The 24,657-nt window shown below is 40.4% G+C and overlaps 1 protein-coding gene across 2 annotated transcripts in view; it reads right to left on the reverse strand.

Moving 5' to 3' along the window:
* Nucleotides 1-24,296, reverse strand: part of GRIP1 (glutamate receptor interacting protein 1) — a gene marked incomplete at its 5' end in the record, with an annotated part of 305,864 nt that extends 281,568 nt beyond the window's left edge. For both annotated transcript variants that reach the window (XM_084205360.1, XM_084205369.1), the window contains one exon: nt 24,242-24,296. In XM_084205360.1, coding sequence (XP_084061486.1) covers nt 24,242-24,296 — 55 coding nt within the window. The remainder of the gene's footprint in view (nt 1-24,241) is intronic.
* Nucleotides 24,297-24,657: the final 361 nt, after the last annotated feature.

A 24,657-nucleotide genomic window follows, 5' to 3' on the forward strand; every position in this document is an offset into this window, starting at 1 on the left:
GAGACTCAGCTAATAAATGTCATTGAAAGCACTTGGTACAGTGCCATTCCTTTAAGACACAGATGTATGATGTTCACATCATCCAAAAATACAAACACAGCTTGCTGATACTGAATTTACAACTGAATTTTGTTTCCAGCTTGAAAAAATAGCAACTGGTATGTAGCAGGGAAGGAGGGCTGCCAATAACTTCTGTATGCACTTAGACATATTTCTAGGTGGGTGATTGGGTTTAATTAAAAATAAATATATAAAAATTTAAAAATATATGAAGTGACTGAGTACTGACAAGAAATGAGAACCCATGGTGTTAAAATATCAAAACATTTCATTTGCAGTCTCTAGCATTAAGTGTGATGATAGAGAAAGCTAGGAATTAATGAACCATTCTAACATTGAAATTAGGTTAGTCCCCATAAATGGCTAGGAGCTGATATCAGAATGAGTAAGAATAAATCTTTCCAATGTGTAGCACTAGCTATTGTTTTAATGAGCCCTTACTCTTAGACAGGACTCCTCATAAATCCTGAGTGCAATTAGAATGGTATCCCTTCCCAAGGGTATCACCCACTCCTCTTTCCAAACAAGATACATATTGCACTCCCAAGCCAAAGAGTAAGCATGCAGCAGCAACGTGATTTACATGACCACAACTAAAACAAATTCAATTTACCCAACCAGTATACAGATTAAAACACAAAGTAATTGCCTATTAATTAGACATGTTTCTGCCTCTCATTTCCACAAAATATTCTATATGAACTTTTGCCACAATGCTAGCAGTTGAAGCCAGTCAAATAGAAGCATGACTCAAAACACACCCACTCTAGCACAATTGTGTTTAAAAACTTAAAGCCTGTACTTTTCTTTTTAAGTGGCATTCAGGTTACCTTTATTTCCTTAAAATGGAAGCTATCAAAACAGCCCCTTGATGCAAGAAAAAATTAGTGAGATATTTCTGCAGTGTTGTCTTTACTAGCACAACAGATATTACAGAAACTGAAGTTGGTTAAAAACATTAATTTCATTAAAGCAATTCTTCCTAAAGGAAGGGAGAACAATCAAAAATTTGAATTTTTGAAGCATATCTTAGTAGGAGCTGAGACTGGCTACACTTCCAGTGCATGGTGGTGAATGTAAGCCCAGTTGAAGAACAGATAAAAGTATTTGGAAAAGAAGAATAGAAGAAAGCCTGCCCAAAGGAGAGATGTTAGAATCTGTCATTTACCCACTACAAGAAACAATCTAATGCAGCCAAGTGTGCTCCATAAAGTTGCACAAGCAGGACAGTGCCAGTCCAAGAGCACAGCGCCCCAGTTGCAGTCTGTAAATGCAAACCCAAGTCTAGCTGAGTTTGCAGCTTGTCTAGTCTCAAACAACCAGCAGTAAGCAAGGATGACAGCCAAAGCTAAAGCCAAAAGCCAGCTCTGATATAAAAATACTGTGTATGGTCTAAACTAGCTGCTTTCCTGAGCAGTAGCTTCCCCAGGATTGTAACAGTGCTCCATATTAAAAGGTAGAAGCACTTAAAATATTGTTGAGAAAATTTAAGACACAAAAGGTCTACAATGCATGCTACGTAAGTAAATAATACATGCTTAAATTCCTTTAAAAAATGATGTAATTATGACAATCTATCCTGAGTCCTTAATTCACTACACCTGTTAACTGAAATGCAAAACATGTCTGATGTCACCCAGATCATGTTTTTCTAAGTGCTTGATTTTCTAAATATTTAAAACTATACATTTCAGAAATGCTAAATCAGTTTGGTTTTTTTTACAGCAGTACAGTCTTTTATATTTTTTTTCATCTAACAATATAAAATATTTTTTCCAAAATCAGGTAGGAGTTGCACATCAACATTTTTTTTCTTTTGCACCTTTCCCAATTTATGAATGCTGGTTTTGAGAGAATTCTGTTCATCAAAAAATGCATTGCACAAAACAAAGCAATAACCAAGCTAAACATACAGCCTTAAAAATCAAAAATATGACTTTAACAAGGAGGTTTTTCTGAAGATTCATAAGCGCTGTGCAATTTGCACTCCATGAGGTCAGACTGCCTAATCATCCTACATCACTACAGCACACATAAAGGACACCCTGGGATGTTATCCTTGTACCATTATAAAACACTTACAAATAAGAGTTATGATGAAAAGACTACAGAAAAACAAAACAGATGTTTTCATTACCCCAAGTTTCATTCATTATCAAGCCCTTCTTTGTTTCCATTTCTCAGCAGATGCTTGAGTCTCTAGAGAACTTGAAGGATCACTTCCCAAAAAAGCACACTGAAACGATTGCATCAGGTCAACATATACTACCTTCAATTGCAATTCATACTATATTGTCAAGAACACTACCAGAACCTGTGCAATAAGCATTCTGCAAGTTCTACTAATGATGACGTGAAAAGAAATATCCTATTGGCTCATTTATTTCCTGAAAAATGACACACCCACTTTAGCTCAGCTCTCCCTCTGGGAACCAGGACTGACATTGTAAGTAACAGGAAAAGCCAATCCACTCTTGGTCAGACTAAAACCTTTCCACTTTTAAGACAAAGATATATTTATTCTAGCCAATATCAATGTCAATGAATAAAGTTGACACAGCTTTTATGTGCCTCTTGCTTGGCTGGATTTTAACTGAGCTGAAATTTCTCATGGTATGTTCAGATTTAAATGACAAATACCTTCTATTTTTATGTTTAATAGACATTCTGAGAAAATATGAATCCTTTATATAACATTAACTTTCTTTTCAGGCAACATTTTCTTTTGAAAGCTTTAGATATTTCCTTTTCAGCTCGGGACCCTTGGAGCCTGGCAGAGAAGGCTCTATACTAGAGATGCATGGACTTTCCAGAGAAACCCTACAAAATCACAGAATGGGTGAGACTGGAAGGGACCACCATGGGTCATCTGAACCAACTTCTCTGCTCATCAGGTCAACTGAGGGTCAACTTCCCTGGTCATCCTAGAGCCTGGATTGCACAGGCAATGGCTGACAGACAGACCTCACTTAGATCCTAAATTGTACACATAGATTACACAGTTTAGAAATCAGTATTTTGGCAGAGTCCCTTCATTTGGGGAAATTTGTCCATGGACCCACCATTCATAGGCAAATCTGCTGAGCAAACCCAATCTTGGAATAGGCCACCCATTCCCATGAGCACAGGGCTACAGGGACAAAGACAGAAAATGTCTGCTGCAGCAGATAATGGATCAGGAGCTAAAAGGTACACACAGAAATCCATTCTGTCCACGACGCAACTGGTGACATAACAAAACCCAAACACACAAATTGTGGCACAGTGCTCAAGAGCACTGCAGGAGCAGAAGTTCAGAAAACAGAAGGGGAACCACTGAAACAGGAGCCAGTATAAATCATGAACATCTAAAAGGAGAGGGCTGAAGGCTACAGGATTCAGGACTTCAGAGCAACTATTCGTGTATGGTCCTCCTGCAACACTGCCTTTAAGGTAATCCTCCATTTCCACCCAGCAAAATCCCTGCACCTCAGTTTCCAGACAGACTGACCCTGTACTGTCTAGTCTTTTTCCTTATTTCCCCAAAGCCTGAAAAGAGCTGCCTGCAGGGATTCCCTGTACTCTGCAAAAGCCTGAACGAACCTGCAACTGAGGCAAGGGGAGAAGTGAAGAAAACCTTCACCTAATGCTGCTATCAGATAACAAGACCGGGGGAGCATGTCAGCAGTGGCCAAAAAATTAGCAGATCGTTTTTATATACAGGAATATATACTCCATACATCCAGAGTAACTAAGGAAGGTTTGTAACAGATGCACTCAGTGCAGTCTGACTACTGCCTTTTTCTAAGGCAATCTTGACTTCACTCCCTTTGTAAAATTTTGCATAATAAATGCAACAATGCAACACAATCGTCTGAACTCACTCCTTGTTTTTAAAGGGCACCTAAATTTAAAAACATTTTGGAATAGGGAAAAAAAGAGACCAAAATTGAAACAGGAAAGTCATCTTCCTCCTAGAGACCTGTGATAAAGGCAGATTCTGGCTCTGTAAAAGCAGAAAGTACAACTGACAGTGGGAGGATAGCTGTAGGACATAACACAGTCAATTGTACCGGCAGCAGCACAACCATGAATTTGCTTCCCCACTGATGAAGTCCCCTCCTCGAATTCCACACACTCCCCTCTGCCCCTTTCACCCTTACAAACACTCTTCCACACTCAAAGCTCCTCTCCACGTCCCTTTTAACATCCCTACCAAGGCAGGCTAGTGCATACTATGACGGGCTCAGAGCTACTTACATGCTGACTGCCAGGTCACACGTACCAGCTATCAGCCCATCAAATGGAACACATAATTTTAATGACTACCTTAAAGATGTATTAATTTGTACATCTCTGCTCTACTCAGCCTCCGCTATGCATGAAATTTGATGATGCTTCTCTAGTATTTCCACCTCCCTCCCAAAGCATGGTTATATATTAAACTGAAGGTTTTGAAAATTTTAGTCTTGGCTGAGCCAAGTATCAAGATTCAGCCTCTTGTGTTGATGTTCACTGCCAGTGGACACTGCTGCATGTTGAGACTGAGCCATGACACCTGTCCTGCTCTGTTCACACCATCCGGACACATCCAAGAATGGAAATGCACCACCAAGAACATTTACAAAGCAGCGATTTGTAAAGTCCACTTCAACACCACCAGTACAGCTGAATCCCAGCTATTTGGGTAGGCTGTGGCTGTGGTCTTCAGGCTAGGAGCCCTGAAAAACCCATTCAGAATCTACTGCGGCCTGGAGCACAGATATCCTATAATTACTCCTGAGAATGCCCACTTATTTTTTTGTTTATTTCCTAGGACAAATCTCCCCCTTCATGTGGTTGGTATAAGAGTATCTTTTGTGAGCAAAGCCTCTCCTCCATTACTTTGGGGAAATGAATACAAAAAAGGTTTTTCTTCCTCAGACCTGTAAGGTTTCACACATTGCCTGTTTTATTCAGAAGCTCCTATTCGATTTTAATTATATCCTCCCAAAGCAGAATGTATATTAGTGTCAGGCTCCTTTGCAGGTCCAATGGGGAAATATTTACTAAAAGTGTTCTTTATCAGTGCCTGCTCATTCTGGATGCCAGGAATTGTAATTAGAATTTTGGCCTTTATCAGAAAGTATTTTTTTGCATTAGATAACTCTCTTGTGTTGTAAGGTTAAAAGCAAGAAAACCTGGATTTGTTCATGACAGTTTTTTAATATTGTTGAACTCCTCTTCTTAGAAGAGGGAGGTTGAATTGTATTCCTTCCCAGGTAGGGAGAAAAAACAGACAGCAGAATTTGTACCAGATGACCTCTTTCTTCACGATACCCCTTCAATACAGTGAAAATCAGCTTCTGGTAACTCTGCAGGAACTACTTCCTCCTGCAATGTTTTCATTATTAGTACTGCCTATTATTACTGTTGCTACTTATTCACAACATAGGACTGCTGTAGGTATCTGTTTCTTTGCCAAATCTTAACTGCATTGAAATCTGTGCTAATTAACTGCCTCTAGGTGATTGTTGCTCCTACTGTTCTTGCTTCAACCAACTGGGTCAGAGAGTTGGAAGGATTTTATCATACTTGAAATAAGTGAATATACTTGAAGGCCTATTTTCCAAAATAGCCAGTGCTTTCCCTTTAGAATATCTTCCCATTTACACACTTTAGGCTAAGAATTTCAAACTTGCATCACATATTACCTGGAAAATTACCTGAATTTAGCCACAGTACAAAACCAATCACAAAACAAGGCACTTAGACTTGATCACTAGAAATAACTTGTCATGTTAATTTCTCAGATTTCTGATGCATGACCCTAAGAAAGAATTAGCCACAATCTCATTAAGCATACTATCTTCCGAGCCTACAAGGCCAAAACCAAACATTTCCTCCAAGGATTACTATGATTACTGCCAGAAGTTTTACAATCAGATACAGAATGTAGGTGCTAGAACGTATAAAATACAGTGATCCTTATGACCACCATACTACCAGCAGCTTGAAAGTAAACATGAAGAATATAGGACAACAACTTAGGGAAGTTGGAAGCAAGGTAGGGAAAAATTGATTAGCCACATATGTATGGAAGATCATAAACAAAACTTGTAAAATTTGAGATTATGGAACCAGGAGGTGTGGAGCTGTTCTACTAACAGACAGGATATTAGACCTATAACTCACTGCAGAAACAGATATGGACTGTGAGCCAGAGACAGTGACTTAAGCAAGGAAAGCGTGAGGTTTAAGTATTGGCACCACAGGAAGCTGAGAACAGGGATATGTAATATTTGGGTAAAACAATCGATCTTGAATAAGTTCAGAACTGGACAGCAATAAACATTTTAATGAGGCCTGTACAGCCAGGCTGGGAGCCATCTGCTGACTGTGCCTGCCCATGTACTCGTACACAATCCTGCTGCATGTGTGGGAGCATGTGTGTGCCTGAGGCATGCCGTAGTTGTTTCAAGGACCATTATATAGCGATTCATGGACCAGCAGTGATTCATGAACCACAGGCTGAATAACACTAGACAATACTACCTTTACAGTCCCTTTTTAGCATTTTGCCTCTGGATCCTCTGCAGCAGTTTGCCCATATATTATTGTTGTACTGGTGGGCAAAAGGGTCATAAATAATGCCCAGGTGAACAAGCATTCATCTTAGTCAGCTTGTCTTCTTCACCCTTAGTATAGTGCAACTTATTTATAATGCATGTCTAAAGAGGTAACTCAAGAGAGACCTGCAGAAAAAACGATAAAAGATGGCAGAAAATGGGAAAAAAAGAGTGACAGAGAAAGAAAAAAGGAGAATAGGTGAGATGCAAGAGGGGAAGCAGTTCAGAGACCCTCTGCTATTACGGAGCTGGAAGAAGAAAGCAAGGGGAAAGATCCAGAATGACAAATCACACGCACAGAATCTCAAGTGGAAAAAGCTTTCCAACACCTCAAGTAAATCAACAATTGAAACTGTTAAACTTTGAGGTATTCCTTGAAATTGCTCCTCTCGCTGGGTGTAAACTACAGCAATCAGTGCCCATCAACTTGCTAAAACAGAGGGCACTGCCCAGTATTGTCAGGTTGCTTGTTCATACTACAAACCAGGCCAGAGACAAAGCCAGATGCAGAGTAAAACCAAAAAACAGACAAGCTGGTACATTGATTTATTATTTATTTTCATTAATAATTACTCACAAAAAATCTTAAACTTTTAATACCATGGCTGCCACAGTACTCACACCCTGCTGCTCCAAAGCAATCAGTGAAGCAGGAACGCTGCCAGAGCAGCTCAGTTCTGCCCACTGTTGAACACACATGTTCTCAGGAGCAATTAACCTCCAATTATAGACAAGAGACAAAAGTGGCTTTGCAAGAGCCACACTCACTTCTGCTCCACCACTCACGACACGTGCAGATGGGCTGACAGCGTGAGGAAGTCAGTCCAAGGCACATCAAATCATCTATCCTACTTCCAGAAAGGCAACCATAGGCTATACCAAGCAGGCAATCCCAACTATTTCAACTCATATGGTCTTTGCTACTTGGTCATCTTCCTAGAAGTTGCCTCATTCATCATCAGTATGTACACTTTTCAGATATGATCAGATGACAATTTTCTTCATTACGTTCTCTCAAAAGTGCCACTGAACTTAATGCTTCCAAGTTCAAACAGGAAAGTTGGCATCTTGCCAGTAACATTATTTTTTATCGATCCTTACAATGACAAAGTTTTTCCAATTACTTATTTGTCAAAACATAAATGCTTCAAGGAAAAAAAAAAACAAACCATAGCCTCAACATACAGAACGCTTCATTAAAAATCCAGACATACATGGATTCTGATCATTCCCATGCTGAGCTGCTGGATTATGGCTTTAGGATATTCCAACATGCAGAAAACCTAGCAACAGAGGGCTCCAGAGCTCCTGCTTTACATTTTGAAATGATTTGGGCTTTCAGGGCTTCCCTATTCCCAGACGAAGAGCTCAGAAACCCACAGTGCAAATTGTAAGAGGAGCTGGAATCTATTCCAGCTAAACAGCAAGGAATCTGGAACCGAGAGCGCTCAATCAGAGGGCCCAGGTTTGCCGAGCTCTCCTATACATAGGCAGAAATACATATCCTTTTTTCCCCACTCATCTCCTAAACAGTCAAGTTAACTGACTGATATGTAAATTAAAATTATATATATTTATATATATATATATATAATGCAGAAGGCAAATTCAAACATTTAGCCCAAACAATCAGAAAAATCTTACGTCAGCAAAGTACACATAAGCAAGTATATTCAACTCACTTAAAAAAAAAAAATATGATCAACCTTATCAGTGGTTTAACTAAGTTCAAAGAAATGTCAATGGATGAGTTCTGACTATTCTTAACTCTACGACTTCTGCTAGATTTTTTTCCATCAATTAATTGGACCAGGAAGGACTAGGAATGTGTTTAAACAAGGAAGATAAGATCTTTGAAGAAGGAAACAAAACAGAAAAACATTGACACCCAACATGAAAAAGAAATAACTGATGACATTAATAATTCTTGCATAATCAGTACAGACTTCTAATAATAATGAAGAGATGGGCAGTCTATGAGCAACATCAGGGTATCTGAGGAAAATGAGTAAAGGGTAACCCAAAAGCAGAGGACCAATGGACAATCCAGTGATGAGCTCCCCTCAAAGCACAACACTAACTCTAAAAGTGGGGAGAAGGATGGATTTTTGGATTTTCAAGGCTGTAGGACAGGAACATCTGGATCTGGACCTTGGTGTTGGGCTCCATTCTTCCAGATTCAGAAAAAGTGACCAATGACACAAGCATGAAGGAGAGACAAGCAATGTGCAGGCCAGCTGTAGCAGGCCACAAAGAACAAGGACAGCAGTGACAAAGGACAGGACACAATGATCACGAAAAACAGTGTTCCGCTTGAACATTATTTCCCCACCCCTTTTCTCTCTGTTATAACAAAAATCAGTCAAAAAAGAAAAAAAGGCATTGCAAAAGCTGAGGATTGTTAAAGGAAACAAACAATGAAATATTATGAAACCATACAAAAATACCAAAATACAATAACATGAAGAGAGCAAGGCTAATAGAGAAAATGAAAACGAAAATATCAGATAAACTAGGGGCTTAGGCAAGGTTACGTGGATTAATGGAAAACAATTTCTTGGTTTTCTTTTTAAGAAATAGCTCGTTTTAATATAACAAAAAAAAAAAAAAGATTAAACGTCATTTTGTTTATGTTCATTAAACACTTCACCATAAAATAAATTAAAACATTTGTGGAATGACATGAGACATAATTAAAACAGCTTCAAACAATTTCACCCTATTTTTTTGCTCATTCCTTAGTTTATATATCCTAATTTGACATTCAATGAAAAAAGTAAGAAATGCTTTTTCAAACAAATCATATTCTGAATCTCAAATTATGTTTACAGTCTATACTGTATGCAAAGAAGGAGATGAAGGAACCACTAGACCTTTAAGCTGTTCTCTAATAAAAGTGACATTTTGTTAGTATTTCCTTCAATGGGTAAATATTAGTTCACCATAGCACTGTCCCTACTTGCTGAATAAGATTTTGAGATTTTTACTTTTTTCTTTTTTAATAAAACATCCTATGAAGAAGCAGTAATCAATCTGGCATTCCTATCACTGCCAAATTAATAAGGTTTCCATAGCAATATATTCTACCTGTTTGTCTATAGGTGTTTTTCACTGCAACTGTATTTTGACTTGAAGATTCAAATTCTTCCCATAACTGCTTTAATTCATTGCAACCTTGAAATATCACAAAAAGGATGAATTACATAAAACTGCACTCCAAAGTCAGTTTCAGAAAGAAGCAGAACATGATGCTGACAGCTGAATGCAGAACCTAATGCAAAAACTATTTACAGCTCTCTACTATACCAGATGATGTTCACAGCTCAGGGGAAGCCAAAGGGTGGTCGTGGGGAAAGAGAACAGCACCTGCTCAGTCAGACAGAAAACAAATGGCAAATGCTGTGTTACACAGTACGGGGGAAGCAGCTGAGGTATTTAAGTCCATCACCATCGAAAAGACAACTCCAGAAGCTCAGTAAAGCAGATGGAAAACCTAAAGGTGTCTGAGACCAAGGCTGCCTCCAGCATAGCCCAAATTACTGGGACATCAGGAGGAAGAACGAAGATTAATAGCTAAATCAGTCTCTAAGAGATGAACTTAGACTCATACAATCATTCAGGTTGGAAAAGACCCTCAAGACAATTAAGTCCATCCATAAACCTAGCACTGTCAACTCTAACTTGGTACAATTCTTCTGTACATACTTAGGCACCTTGGTGTTCACATCTTACTATTGGCAGAGTAGATTTTTCACAAGATTAAATGTAAATCCTTGGTTTTACATGTGAAGGAAAAAATTGCTTCCTCTCTCCTGCGCAACTGGGCCCATAGATTATCAGCTCCCAAACTGTGCAATGGCAGATCATAAACTTGCCCTTGGAAGATCAAACAAGCTTTTATTCTTGTCTACCTTTTATGCAGTACCTCAGTTCAAGGGGAAAGATGACATTTTCATTACAAAAATAAAGCCCCTCTCTCCCCTGATTAAATGGGTATGTTCAAATTATGTTCTCTTTTTCTCAAGGAAATCTTCAATAAACACACTGAGATGCACCAGCAGAACAGGAAACAAGCATACACAAATAAAGATCCATTAGGTTTAATGACTTACACACCAGTGTTCTTTACCATAGCAGTACTCAAGTCTATTTAAAGACATATGAGTACTCTATATTAACAGAGAATATATTTAATTTTTTAACTGACTGGAAAGCTATAGAGCACTACAGGAGTTTTATGGCAATGTCATACTACAGAATAATCTTGGCTTCATTTAGCTTTTTTATTATTATTCCGCTTACTTCACGGATGATCCACTTGACATTGGATCTTGCTTTTAAGGGTGAGCATGTGGACGTACAATCTCTCCTACTGTACTCACACAAGTGTAGTTTGTTGTCTGTAAAATAAAAAGGTGCTGCTTTTCTTCTATTTGTATTTTCTAACCAACTACTACAGATAAATCTCCTCCATACAGGAAAGACTAGAGACTAGTTGTTTCACTGACTGAAGCACGAGACCTGAGAGTTCCAATTGCAAAGCACATCTTTACCATGACCTTGCAACAACTATAAATCTGCCCCATTTTTTTCCTCACAAAATAATACCAACCATGCTTTAAAGAAGGGAGGCTTAAGGTTTTAAACCACTGCTGAAGATGAAACAAACTAATGAACTCAAAGTCCTCTTTTCTGATCAACAAAGCAGAAGACATTTAGACTTGTCTGGGAGCATTTTTAAGTTTCCTTGGAAATTCTAATGTTTCTACTATTACTAAATTTCATTAACACCTTCTGGGTGTCAAAGCATTTTCAAAGTACTGACATCAGCAGTTCACAAAAACAGAAAGACTGGAATACAAAATCAAAGTAGGAAGGAAGTAAACTACCAGGAGTTTAAACTACCTGGGAATTAAGGAACAAGGCACAAAAATAACATCACTAGTTTTCCTCCTTTCAGTGCCAATTCACAGCAACAGTCCCAGAGTGTTTCATCTCTCTTTCTCAACAGGTGATCCTGTCATTTCATCTGATGCCATACTCCAGCTCTCAAAAAAAAAAACCTAACCCAAATTTGCTGCTTTCCCAACTGGCAACAGCTCAGATATCCTACTTTCAACAAATTCAACCAAAAATTCTTACTGATTTCAACCAAGATGCTACTCTGTTTTGTACAGTGACAGCTTATGCTTTCAGTGCTATTACTGCAAATATGCAGTAATATAAAAGTGAGTTTTAGACTCCAGGTGAAAGAAAAATTTGAAAAAGCATAAAAACCCCAACTCTCCCAATATTTCCATTTTGACAAAGACTGTTCCTTCTACTGTGATACAGGATTATTAGCCTCTTTGTGATAATAAATCGGGTATCTCTGAAAACACAGTGGGATCTCAGATCTGTCTGGGTAAATGGTATGGCCACTTCTGGTGATAAAACTGCCAGCTCTGAGTACACAATTTTTGCACATTATTTACATTCACGATGCAACATCTTTCAATGACCACAAAAGAAGTTTTTCCACCAGAAAAACAGAATGTCCAACACCCTGCACTTAAACACATATAACTTCTCTTCCAACAAGGAATGAGGAATAAGCAGAGAAATACCACCAAATAAAAACATATTTTACATGTTCTCTGGGGAAACCCCCCCCCCCCCAAACAGATATTAGCGCGTATCTTGAGAATGACCTTTAATTAAAGAAAATAAATAGTTTCTTTTTAGAACTATCCTTTGAGTCACTTAAACATAGAAGTCATAGGTTTAAGTTTAAGCACACTGACTTCAGATGGATTATTCATTCTCCATATCTGCATCAAAAGGAGCATGGCCAGCAGGTCAAGGGAGGTGATTCTGCCCCTCTGCCCTCCTGAGATCCCACCTGGCATACTGGTGGGATCATAAGGACAGGGAACTGCTAGAGCAAGTCCAGAGGGCCACAAAGTTGGCAAGGGGACTAGAGCACCTCTCCTCTGAAGCCAGGCTGGGAGAGTTAGCACTGCTCAGCCTGGAGAAGGCTGTGTGGAGAGCCCAGAGCAGCCTTCCAGTGTCTAAGTGGGGTCTACAAGGAAGCCAGAGAGGGATTCTCTCTCTCCATCAGCAACTGCAGTGACAGGGCAAGCAGGACTGGCTTCAAACTGAAAGAGAGTAGGTTTCAATTAGGTATTAGGAAGAAGTTCTTTGCCGAAAGGGTGGTGAGGCAGTGGAGCAGGTTGCCCAGAGAAGTTGTGGCTGCCCTACCCCTGGCACTGTTAAAGACCAAGGTTGCATGGGCTCTGAGCAACCTGGTCTAGCAGGAGGTATCCCTTCCTGTGGCACAGGGTTCAAACAAGCTGACCTTTAAGGTCTCTTCCAACCCAAATCCTTCTATGATTCTAAGCAGCAGAGGTTTCAGTGACCTTGACCCTTGACTTAGAGAACTTTTTCAGATGAGCCCCAAATGAACTGGGACCAGGCGCATCATCCATTCATTCTGCCAGAGCCTAGCTGACACTACTGTCATGTTCTGGTCTAGAAAACATGTATATTTTTAAATACTTTGCTAGATTAGGAATTCCATGCAGGACAGTTTGCTGGCTCAAGCCTTTCACGTGCACCTTCTGCTGACAGACAGATCTTTTGGACATATCGTCAATTCATGACAAGTTTTTGTTTTTCTTTTAATCCTTAGTGTGCTATTGATTATTAACTGGAATCCACATGCCAATATGGTAATTTATGTGTCTGAACTTAAAAGACACAGATTCATTACATTAGGCTAAAAATTGTTCTATTTAAAGGATACTGTCACAAGCAATGACTTCAGAACAATCCCAGGAAAAGACCTTAATTTCTGCTCCCTGTGTATAGTATTTTACTAGCATAGCATACAACAAAACTCTTAAATATCATGAAAATGCTTACCCCTTTAACCTTGTAAACCCTTAAATGTGTGTAACTACAACCCTCTATCTCAATTATGTAGGAAACACTCTATAATTGAGCACCAGCTTCCCAAAAAATTATACTGCATTCACATAACTGCATAAAATATTTTGTCAATTAGAACATTTGGAAGTTTCATATAAACAAACAATTTTCATTTTAATAACTGAAAGCAAAACTATACAAATTAAAAAAGACATTTTATGTAATTATTTCAGGCAACTACCACTAAAAAGCAACACTTGAAACAAGTCAGTTAAAGGCTACTTTTCTTCAAAGTAGCAGCCTAAACAGCAGACAGTTGTTCATTTTCAATGAACATGCCAATTGAGTTACTTTTCATTTTCGTGCTTACTTCTTTCTTTGCAGTTAAAGAGGAACTAAATATGCCTAGTTACAAAAAGGGGCCAGAAAAAAAAGCCCTGGTAGAGATCATAAAAAAAACGGAGTGATAGAAAAGGAGGAAAAGGACAAATGTAAAAACCAGCCAGATGTTTTTTATAAGGTGGCAAAGAAAAAATATTCAAGACTAGTTTTTCAAATGACAGGGGACTCCATAACTCACCTACATGGATGCTTCCTATATTTAAACCTGAGGAAGACACCATAAAATTCTTAGAGGTTGTGTTTTTTAAAATTACTTCAATCACTTCACGAAAAAGAAACATATGTATAGGAACATGGCTTAAGGCACTACTTACCTACTACCCTGATCTTTGATGAAAGTAGAAAATAGAATACAGAGCCAGCAGCTGAATCTTCTTTCTTTGGTTTGAAAAATATATCTTTACTGGCAGAGGGCAAGTTATCTGAAAATTAAAGTCTTTTTCATATTAAAGTATTCTGAAAAGCAAAAATCAGTTCACATTATATATTTAAACAAAGAGCAGTGACTTATTGGAAATTTATCTAAACAGAGAACTATTACAATATTCTTGATCTTTTTGGTTTCTTTTTTAAACAAATACATAAATATAAGTACCAGTGCATGCCTAAATCTGTGGACATGTGAAAGAAACACCTGAGGCAGATAGGAAACTTCAAAAACTTTAGGATTTGTGCACTTAAGAAAGACACAGGAAAAAAGAAAGACTATAAGAAAAGCCTGAATTAGTGCATCATTTTTGTCAGTGGCTGTAATGACTGGAAAGCTTGGGAATACTAAAGCCCCATAATATTGAAATTAAGTCACAAGATGTGTTCTCTCAATAAGTAAAGATGAATACATAAAAAACATCAGCCATGTTTTAACACTGTGCTTGAGGCCCAAGGTTTTCGCTACTACTAACATCCCTGAACTGAGTTATTGACTCACAAAAATCTCAAGTACAAAGATACTAAATTATCCTTATGTATTATCCATTTCATTCTTTCTCTCCCCCGTCCATAGAACTGCCCACACCCCAGCTGAAAGCATTTGATTAACTGCTTCACTTTGGACATGAAAATCCTGCAGGTTTATCTGGCTTCTGAACATTTTGCAAACAGTCCTAGTAAGAGGTGAAGCTAAAATCACTAGAAATTGAAATTTTAAAACACTTCTGTAACAGAGGAGACATTTCTTCAGTTCTTCAAATCATGATGCACATAGAATCTTTAAAAACACAGTTAATTTAAAGCCCACATCCTGGGTATATCATTTGGTTTGGGAAAGTTTAATATTAGACTAAAAGAATCAAAGTAAATTACAGGCATATTCCTCACAAATTTGGAAGCTTTATCAAATCTATAAGTTGTTTCAAAAAGGATCAGGCTCAAAATTTCTCAGTGCATTCAATAACATTGTGGCATTTACAAATATGATCCAGAAAATGTAAAAATACAGAAGAATAAAACTGGCAAATATACATGAAGGAGGCAATGTATTTTTGGCAACAGTCTTCTCTGGCTTTTCAGAAGAGAACCTGGACTAAGAAACAGCTTCCACTAACAGGTCAAGGGCTCAGTAAATTTGCTGTCACAAGTGAATTAACCTTCAGAATCCAGCAGAACTACATCCATTTACCAGGCAGTGAATTTTACTCCCCAGAGCATTTGCTCTGTGACTACCACTCTACTTCCTGCCCAGGTGTTTTGTAAATCCATTCCTAACACAAAAACCACTAAATACTTCACTGAAAATGCCACTGAGATTAAACTTTTGTCAGAGTATTAAAACAATGTGTTTATTCTTATTCCACAACTGCCTCCTCTCAAACTCAGGTCTCAACCCTGTTGTGAAAAGCACAGGTACAAGTGACAACAAAATCCTGCCAGTTACCAATGCTTTAAAGAGATTTCAAGAAAGCATAGCAGGGAGCTTGATACAACTCACTTCTTGGAACCATTTTGTCATTGCTCAGATGCCAATAAAACTTCTTAGGTGAGAGGCAGCACTTGTCAGCACCAGGTTGTTCCTCACCTTTAAGAAAGGGGAACTAGTAATCAAGGTGAAAGACAGAAGCAGAGGAAGCTGTTCTTTGCAATAGAAATGCAAAGGATTTAGTATCTGGTCCACAGAGACAATAATCCAAATTAAAAAAAAAAAATAATTCAAATACTCTACAAGTCTCATTTCTATCCCAAAACCAATTTCCTATGTGTTCCTATATGTTCCTGTCTATGCAGAACACATTTATCACAAAGATATTTTTGACTGCTGAATTTGGTGTCATGTCATCTGTTATTGTAGCCCTCCAAAAGTAACAGCTGTTCTTCTTATTTTTTTGCCTACAAAAATTGTTCTCATGAATACTGTCCCACTGCAGAAGCTGCTAAACTGACAAACAAGTGCTGGACTGCAGAACACCTGTCTCCATGTCAGGCAATTGTAGAAAAGCTGGCATTACTTCTGTGCTGCCAACTGATATCCACAGAAACAAAACAAGGTCTGGTTCACTTACGCACCAGTCACTGATATGTTCTGCTACATTTTGTTGATTAAATGTAAATGTCTTGCTTTTATTTCACACACTGCAGTGTTGGTCAGACACCATGCCCCACTGCACATTCACCAACTGGGAAACTGCTTCAGGAAGAAAGTGCTAACTACATAGAGTGGCTTAGTAAACAGAAATAGTTATTTGAAATTCTCCTATCTTCCTAGGAAAGACACATGAAAGTTACTGAGAAAACACATTCGGGCAATACTTTACAACATTCAAAACACTATCTCTTAATAAGGAAATGTTTGTATTCAGTTACACAACATGAAATTACTATGAAATTACTAGCCTACAAAACAGTGGTGTTAAAACTTCAGTCTCACCCCACTGGTAAAAAACCACCAAAATCTGGTAAGTTTCACTGACAGCTACTTTTAACTGTCATCATTACATCTCTGTCTTTATATTTCAGGGAATAATTTCTCTTATTTTGAGAGAAAATTTAAATTTGCATGAGGAAACTCTGGAACTCCCTAAATATCAGAGGGATTCCAGTGCATTAGGAAGATGGTGAAACTCTTAAAAAATTCTCTGCAGTTTTCCTTCACAGTAGCAGAATCTTCCCAGTGGTGATTTTTACTAATATCAAGAAATTAGGGCACAAAAAAGATGGAGATTGCCTGGCATGACTGACTCATTCTCAGTTCCTGTGGTGATTTCCAAAGAGAAAAGACAACAAAATTCCTTGTGGAATATATATGAAACAAAACTGTCACCCCTTGCTTACCTGTCTTTTCTACTTGTATGTTGTTGCTAAACTATTTCAACATTAAGCAAAGAACATTGCTTCTAATCTGTGATGCAGAACCAGTGACACACAGAACTTGCACTAATAATTACTTTGGTAAAAACCCTGACATTAGACCAGCAATATCATTCAGAACCATAGAAAAGCTGGCCACCTCATACCAGAGGACATGCCAGAAGAGTTTGTGAGTTTGTGTTCCCCAGCCACCCAGCACAGTCTGTGCCAGCAGAAAGAGGAACAGGGGAAAAAAACAAACAAACCAACCAGCAGGGTGATACAGTAATCAAGATTACTTGTATCTGACACAAATGCTACTATTTTACCCTGAATTTTGCAGGGTCTCACTCATCTTGCCCAAATGAAACGCTGAGCAGGTGATGACCCTGTCCCCATCCACACAGGATACTGACATATCTCATTAGTCTGTTTTCCCATACATCAGGATGGATGGTACTCTTGACATTTCAATGTGCATAAATTCAAAACACTTAGATAAAACACTGACACATCCAAATTTCACAGCCACAATCACCAGACTCTTACAGATACCTGCTCACTCCGTGCATCTTTTTTCAAAAGCATTAGCACGACTAAAGAGGACTCAGATGGAAGCAGAGGGCAGAAGGTCCAGCATCAAGCCTTACTTCTTGCAACCACTGGAGAGCAACATGGTCTTTACAGCTCTTTAGGGAGAACCTCGAGCTGTGGCAGCTCAGATAATCCTGAATAATGGAAAAACAACCCATAGTAGGGATATAATTATGCACCAAGATTCAAGAGAAGTTGTCTACATGTAAATTGCCGAAGGATCTAAAACTCTAGCTTCTGTATTTCCAGTTATGTGTGCCTCTAATGTTTCAGTGTATAAGAAACTGATCAAAAACTTGTTGTTCAGAATTTATACCCTTTATAGCTCCCAGACACCCACAAAAAAGAAACTTGTGCCTGTCAGTGGCAAATATTGTTACTGCTTCAAATTCTATGTGCTGCTGTTCTTTGAGGCAAGGTGGAGTATTTGCTGCAATCACTCACTGCTGACAAATCTAACTGCATTTCTGACAGACATGAACAAAAACTGCTTTTGCCTCTGCAAAAAACAGAAATCATTTATTTGCACTTATCTCATACTTTCTTTCTACAAGAGGGGAAAAAACCTTGGTTGTGACCCAGACACAGGGGATGATCATCTCTCAGCTACCAGCGAAGATCATACCTTCATGAAGATCCCACAAGATTCAACAAATCCTTTAATACCACAGCTCAGAAAATGCTGTTAACCTGGCTATGCAGATCACAAGAGATGTAGATGATTTTTGCCCACTGTCAGTTCCTTTCATGTTAAAAGGGCACAAGGGAGCAATTGTTGCCTCTTTTCCATCCTTGTGTTAGAATCTTCCCCACCCCAGCTGGTTTTAAGAATGAAAAAACTGACACAGCACGCCTGTGCCCTTTGCATACTGCGGAAACCAGCTCTAAAGTGTCACCTCATCCCACCTGGCAAATGGCCTTCACCAACACTCAGTTCAGCAGATGGAGAAAGACCAATGTCCAAGACACAGTTCAATCAAGACTGAGGTGAAAAGAAAAGTGCCAACAAGAACAAAATACATACAGTTTGTAACCAGTGTTTTCTTATTAATCTATCTCCTAGTATGAGTGTTTTCCAATGAGATTTAGTGGTTGTTTCAGATACTTCTGGAGGAGGGGAATGAAGCTGGTCAAGCCAGCCTCTTGTGTCAGCAGCTGAAACTGACATTTCCTTCCATTTCTGTCCTTATCACTTCACCTTAAATGTAAGCAACTAAGGTGCACTTTGCAAACCACAACTGACCAAATGTCCCAACACATTAGATATCTGCACGCCACACTAAATCTAGGCAATGCCTTTCCTGGGGTAAAAGATGATCTTCCATGCATCTCTCTCCAAACATTCATCCCCAACACCCAGTCCTGATTCTTAGGGCTGCCACTGTGAAAACATCCACTCCTCACAAAAGTTTTCTACCATTCAGGTTACACTTTAACTTTTCAGGAGGCATGTGACACACATGAGGAGATAAAGACAGACAGAAAGCCTCTGCACAAGGTTTCTAATCCTAGGTCTGAAGCTCTCTTCAGTTCCCAAGAACCCATGTAAGCTCAGAAGAAAAAGATTCCTCTTGCCTTACTAGGTGAAAGATTGAAATACAAAGAACAGTCACCCTCAGCCTTCGGTTGAAAATAAGCTGATTTTTAACATGTACCTGGCAAGAGCATGAAGCATATCCACTATGAAGTGGCCTCATTTGATCAGATGCAAACTGCTAACCCACAATAACATGATTAAATTCAGTAACATATCTTTCCCTTACCTGAGAAACTGATTCTCTTCCAGCTTAAGATGAGCAGACAAGCTCACGCAGCAGTAACCTCAGGGATAGATGCTTGTTGTCAGTACATCTACCATGAGACCATGCTAGTTTTGTATTTGAGGCAGGATTCACAAAATACCTGTGCATTTTTTTATCCTTCAGTCCTGGGGTTTAAAACATTTCCTAACGTTTCCTTGAAATTCACCTGATTTCCCTGACTGTCAAGTGTGAACAAGGATAGAAAAGCAGAAAATAAAAAAATTCAGTATTTCCTTCTTCCTTGACCTAACTGGTCTATTAAACAGAGGAAAAACAACTGTGGAATGAATACTACTTAAAAAATAAAATCAAGACCAAAGCATACTTAGATGCTTTAATTTCTAAAATTAACATGTTTGTACATTAAGGGATCTCAAGCAGTCCCACAGTGAGCATACAAGATGTAGAAACAGTATTTTCAATACTCCTGGCAAACTTGATCAGCTATGAAGTTGAAACGGGAGTTCCATAAAACACCTTCATTTAACTTGATTGGAAGGAATATTGAACAAAATTAATTCTAGTAACATTTTTCTTCTTAAAGTATCTACAAAGATGTCACCCCAGAAAGTGTTTTAGGTGGTTTAGAACAAGATCTGATTTACGTCTTAGGCAGAAGACTGGGGAGGAGGGAAGTGCACCCTGAATTTTAAAGGCACTGTCTTACACTAGCACATCTTCACATGTCATTTTTAAAATGACAGGGTATACTCTATCAGGTGTATGTTACAAATCTTTTACTTAACACAGAGCACAATTTCTTTCCTCTAAAGGAGAGGACTTCTTGTGATAATTGTGGCAGTGAAAGCCAGAAGCAGCACAGCCACTGCAGAGTACTGTTCGATTACAGAGCAGGCAGCAGAATACCAGGAGCTGTGCTGCAGTACACACAGAGAAGCAGCTCTCTATATCTTAAATATGGTTCTGGTCACTGAAAAACAGCACAATAAGATCTTTTTTTAAGTTGATGTAAGTATCCCACCTAATTTCCATAGTCAAGACGTCTAAAAATACTTGTTGAAATACCACTGATTGCCACCCCTCAGAAGAGAATCTTCTCCACCACAAAGCACTCTCACAAACATTAAACTCTACATGCAAATACACGCTCTGATGCTTGAAACATTATCCCAGGTTATTCTCCTTTACTCAGAGTATCAATTGTTGCCAAGGTGAGCCAACAGCACTGACCACGTCTCTGCTACTTCATTTCAGCAAGACTGGCCAATTTCCATTAGCAAAATTCTGATTTTATCGAGTTTTTGGATAACCTCCATTTCAGCGCATGACTTGTAGGAACAACGATCACAGGCTGCGCTAAGGACTTTCTGCAGTAGATATCAAGACAGAAGGGGGCTCTGAAGCAAGGAAGGGGCAAACAAGGATACCAATACACTAAAATAACCCCACTTGGAGCAAACTCAGTAGGTCTGTGCAAGGTTATCACCATTTGCAATATCCCGAGGGCTTCTCACATCAAAACAATACAGCTCCTTGGATAGTTTTTAAAGTGAGTCCTTGCACCAGAACATGCTGTGGCATGCACTGCAGTGTGGCAGCACTGCCATCCAGTTCCTGACACCCAAGACAAACTGAGCATCAAGGGAAATACAACAGCCTTGAAGTGCTCCTTGAAGCAATGCTGCATTGGTTTGGAGTGAGAAAAGAGTGTCGGTGCCCAGTGAACTTTCTATGCTGCATTGCCTTGAGGATACAGCCCCCACATCCTCTCTAACAAATCCACCCACCCCTCAAGCCTCATATCCTAGTGCCCACAACTTCCTTCCTTCCTCTGCTGAGGACCCAAGGGCCCGACCACCTCCCTGCAGGTGCATGCAGAAGGTGCAGAGCTCTCAAGAAAGCCTGTAACATTTGAGGGGGAAAAGCCTGGGGAAAAACAGTTTGGTACAAACCACTCATAGCTCACCACAGGGAAACCTTTGCCTTCCCAATTTTCCCAGCACCACCAGAGCTGACTTTTTCCATTTGAAATCTGCTGCTACAACTAGACTTGAAATTAAAGCTGCACAGTACCTGTTTATTGTGACAGAGAAGGGGGGTATGGACTGTGGACATAATAAAGCCAGCAGGAGAGGAGTCCCTGAAGGGGAAAGTCAGCAGGAGGCACAAGGATAAACTGGCATTACTTACCTGCTCACTTCTTTTTTGAGATCTTGTTTGGTTTGTGGTTGTAGGGTACTTTTCTGGTTTGGATGGGTTGTTTCATCCCTTTTCATTTAGTAGTTTGTTTCACAAGTGATCACCACCAAAAAGCTTAGTACCAAATTAACTTAGCAGGTCTGTGTTGTTATAGAGGAAAATTACTACTAGTCAGTCCTACCAGTGTACATAGGGTTAAATAAAGACTAGCTCCTCTCATAGGAACAAAACACTGATTAAAACAATGAGATTACAGGAAGATAAAATCAAAGAAAATACACAAGCATTTAAAGGTTTCTTATTCTTATATTCTGTATGAGTATTCTTATCCCATATACACAAGCATTTGGGATGGATATTTTATATCCTACATAAAGGCATACTTGTATATGCGACATAAATAAAATTTATATTACTAAATATTTCACATTCAGTATTACTCCATATCTACACCATAAAAAGCTATCAGCTACACTGTTAGTTTAAAATAACAGTATTTACATTCACAAAAGTCTTCTGATAGCACAATGTACATAAAACGTTCTGGAGATTTACTGAATGGAAATATTTTCTAGAAACAGAAGAGAGGGATGTTAGCATACCTGGCTCTGAACCAGAATTTAACTGTATTTGTAATTGCCTTTTACTCAATGCCACACTAAACTCCTACATTAGCTAAAGATGCACCTTCATTTCATTACTGCACTAGCCGTTTTTCTGTCTAGCTTGAAAGCTTTATTTCATCTATTCTTCATACTCAAGAACTATTAAACTCAATACTGATTAAATATTTTGACCATTTAATATTTTTCCAAGTCTAAATCACGAAAGTTCCAGTGACTGGAATCCTGTTAAATGATTAGCTAAAACTTAAGCACTATACAATGCAACATACTTCAGAAGGCAGTAATTTACTTTAGGCAGAGAGGAGATTTTTTTTCTTTACACAATTGAAATAAAATAAAGAAAAGCATCAGTGGTAAGACTATTAACATATAAATATATTTGGCCTCATAATGAAGATGAAAGAGGTTAAACAGAAATAGGAATAAACAAGAACTGTTAACCAATCGGTATTCTGACATTAAACCCATCGGAGCAAAACCACCACCATTGTTTACTCTGAATAAAGACAAGTCCGCATGTTACAGCTCATGACACAACCTTTACGCAGAATAAAATGAGAAAATCTTTCCAGTTTCTGACACAGCCAGATTAGACCCTTTCTAAAGTTCCCTCATCCGTAAACGCATCTGATATATTTTGACAACTGTCATCCATCCTATTTCTGTGATTCCTCTGCTACGCAGATTTGTGACATGAAGAAATATGACCACAAATCTTAGTAATGATGTATTTACTGAGAGTAAAGACTCAAAAGCTCGCTTTTCACAGCTGAAACACTTTGCGCTCATGTCAGCAACTATTTTCATGATGTCATACATTTGTGATGAACTTCCCATTAGGGATAGGATTTACTAGTCAGAAGGGCAGCAGTTCTGCAGAAGACCTCCACCTCCAACGCAAGGGAACAAGACTTCTTCCACACAGCAATCAGAACCTCCTCCTTTTGAATACTCGGAGAATTGTTCCTAGCAGAAGAGCCAGCTATCCAACACGGCAGCAACCAAACCCCAATGTCCTGCCTCAGGACTCCGCATGCTACCACGGAACTAACCTGTAAATCAAAGACACAATTTGACGGGCGTATCTAAGAGTAAATGGTGTCCCAGCCTTTTTGTCTTTGACTCACAGGCTCAAGACGGAGCAAAGGACACAACAACCACCCATGATAGAAGCCCTCTCTGAGGAAGGGGCAAAGACACCTTTTTATTATAACAAACAGTTTATTCTTAAAAGCGACCAGAAATCCTCTCGCTTCCGACACCACCGACCCCTACGGCGGGGTTCGGGGACCCGAGGCCATCCCGGGACCGCTGCCGGGACTCGGGGCAGCTACTGCGGGCACTGCTCGTCGCCGAGGCGCGATCGCTGCCGGTTCACCGGCGCCCACCGGGAGGGACGGGATAGGTCCAGCAGCGGCCCGGGGCAAAGCCACACGCGGAGAAGTTTCGCGAAGTGACTTCGGAGCTACATTCCCACCCCTCCGGCTCACGCCTCCCCCCCCGTATGTAAAAGCCCGGCCCGGGGCAGCGCGGGCGGCAGCACCGCGGAGAAAAGTAAAGTTGCTGCGGAGGCGGCGGGGGCCGGCCCGGTGTGTCCCCCGGCCCGGCGCGGGTGCCGCCCCCCGCAGCCCCCGCTCCTGCCGCGGCGACGGAGCAAGATGGAAGGCGCGGGGCCCGCCGCCCGTCCCACCGCGGGGCGGCTGCAGCCGTGCCCCGGCATGGGCTGCGGAGGGGGCACCCGGCGGCGCCGCAGACCCCGGCCCGCCAGCCCGCCTGCCTTCCTCGCGGCGGGCGGCTGGCGCCCCCGGGGCTCCACGCTCACCTCGCTCCGGCTCGGCTTGCAGGCAGATGGGGATGTTCTTCTTCCAGCCCGGCATGGCTCCGCGCTCCCCGCTCAGCGCTGCTGCTGCGGCGGCGACGGGGGGCGGCTCATGGCAGGGCGAGGCGGCGGCGACCCGCGCTCAGGGGGAAGTCGGCGGCTCCGGCGGGCAGCGGCGGAGGGGCGGCGGCCGCGCGGTGGGAGGGAGAGAGAGGGCGGGGGAGGGGAGGGGAGGCGGTGGAGCTCCGCCAGCCGGGGGACGGGAGGGAGGCGGGCGGGGAGGGAAGGCGCGGGCTCGCCCCGGTTCAGCCGGGGACCGGAGAGGGTGGGCGGGGGGATTGTGGGAGGCAGAGGAGGCGCGGAGCGGTGCCCGGCCCCGGCCCGGCCCTGGCGCCGCCGGCAGGTGGGCCGAGCCGGCG

This window comes from Fringilla coelebs, assembly GCF_963513975.1.
Source record: "Fringilla coelebs genome assembly, chromosome: 5".
Classification (NCBI taxonomy): domain Eukaryota; kingdom Metazoa; phylum Chordata; class Aves; order Passeriformes; family Fringillidae; genus Fringilla; species Fringilla coelebs.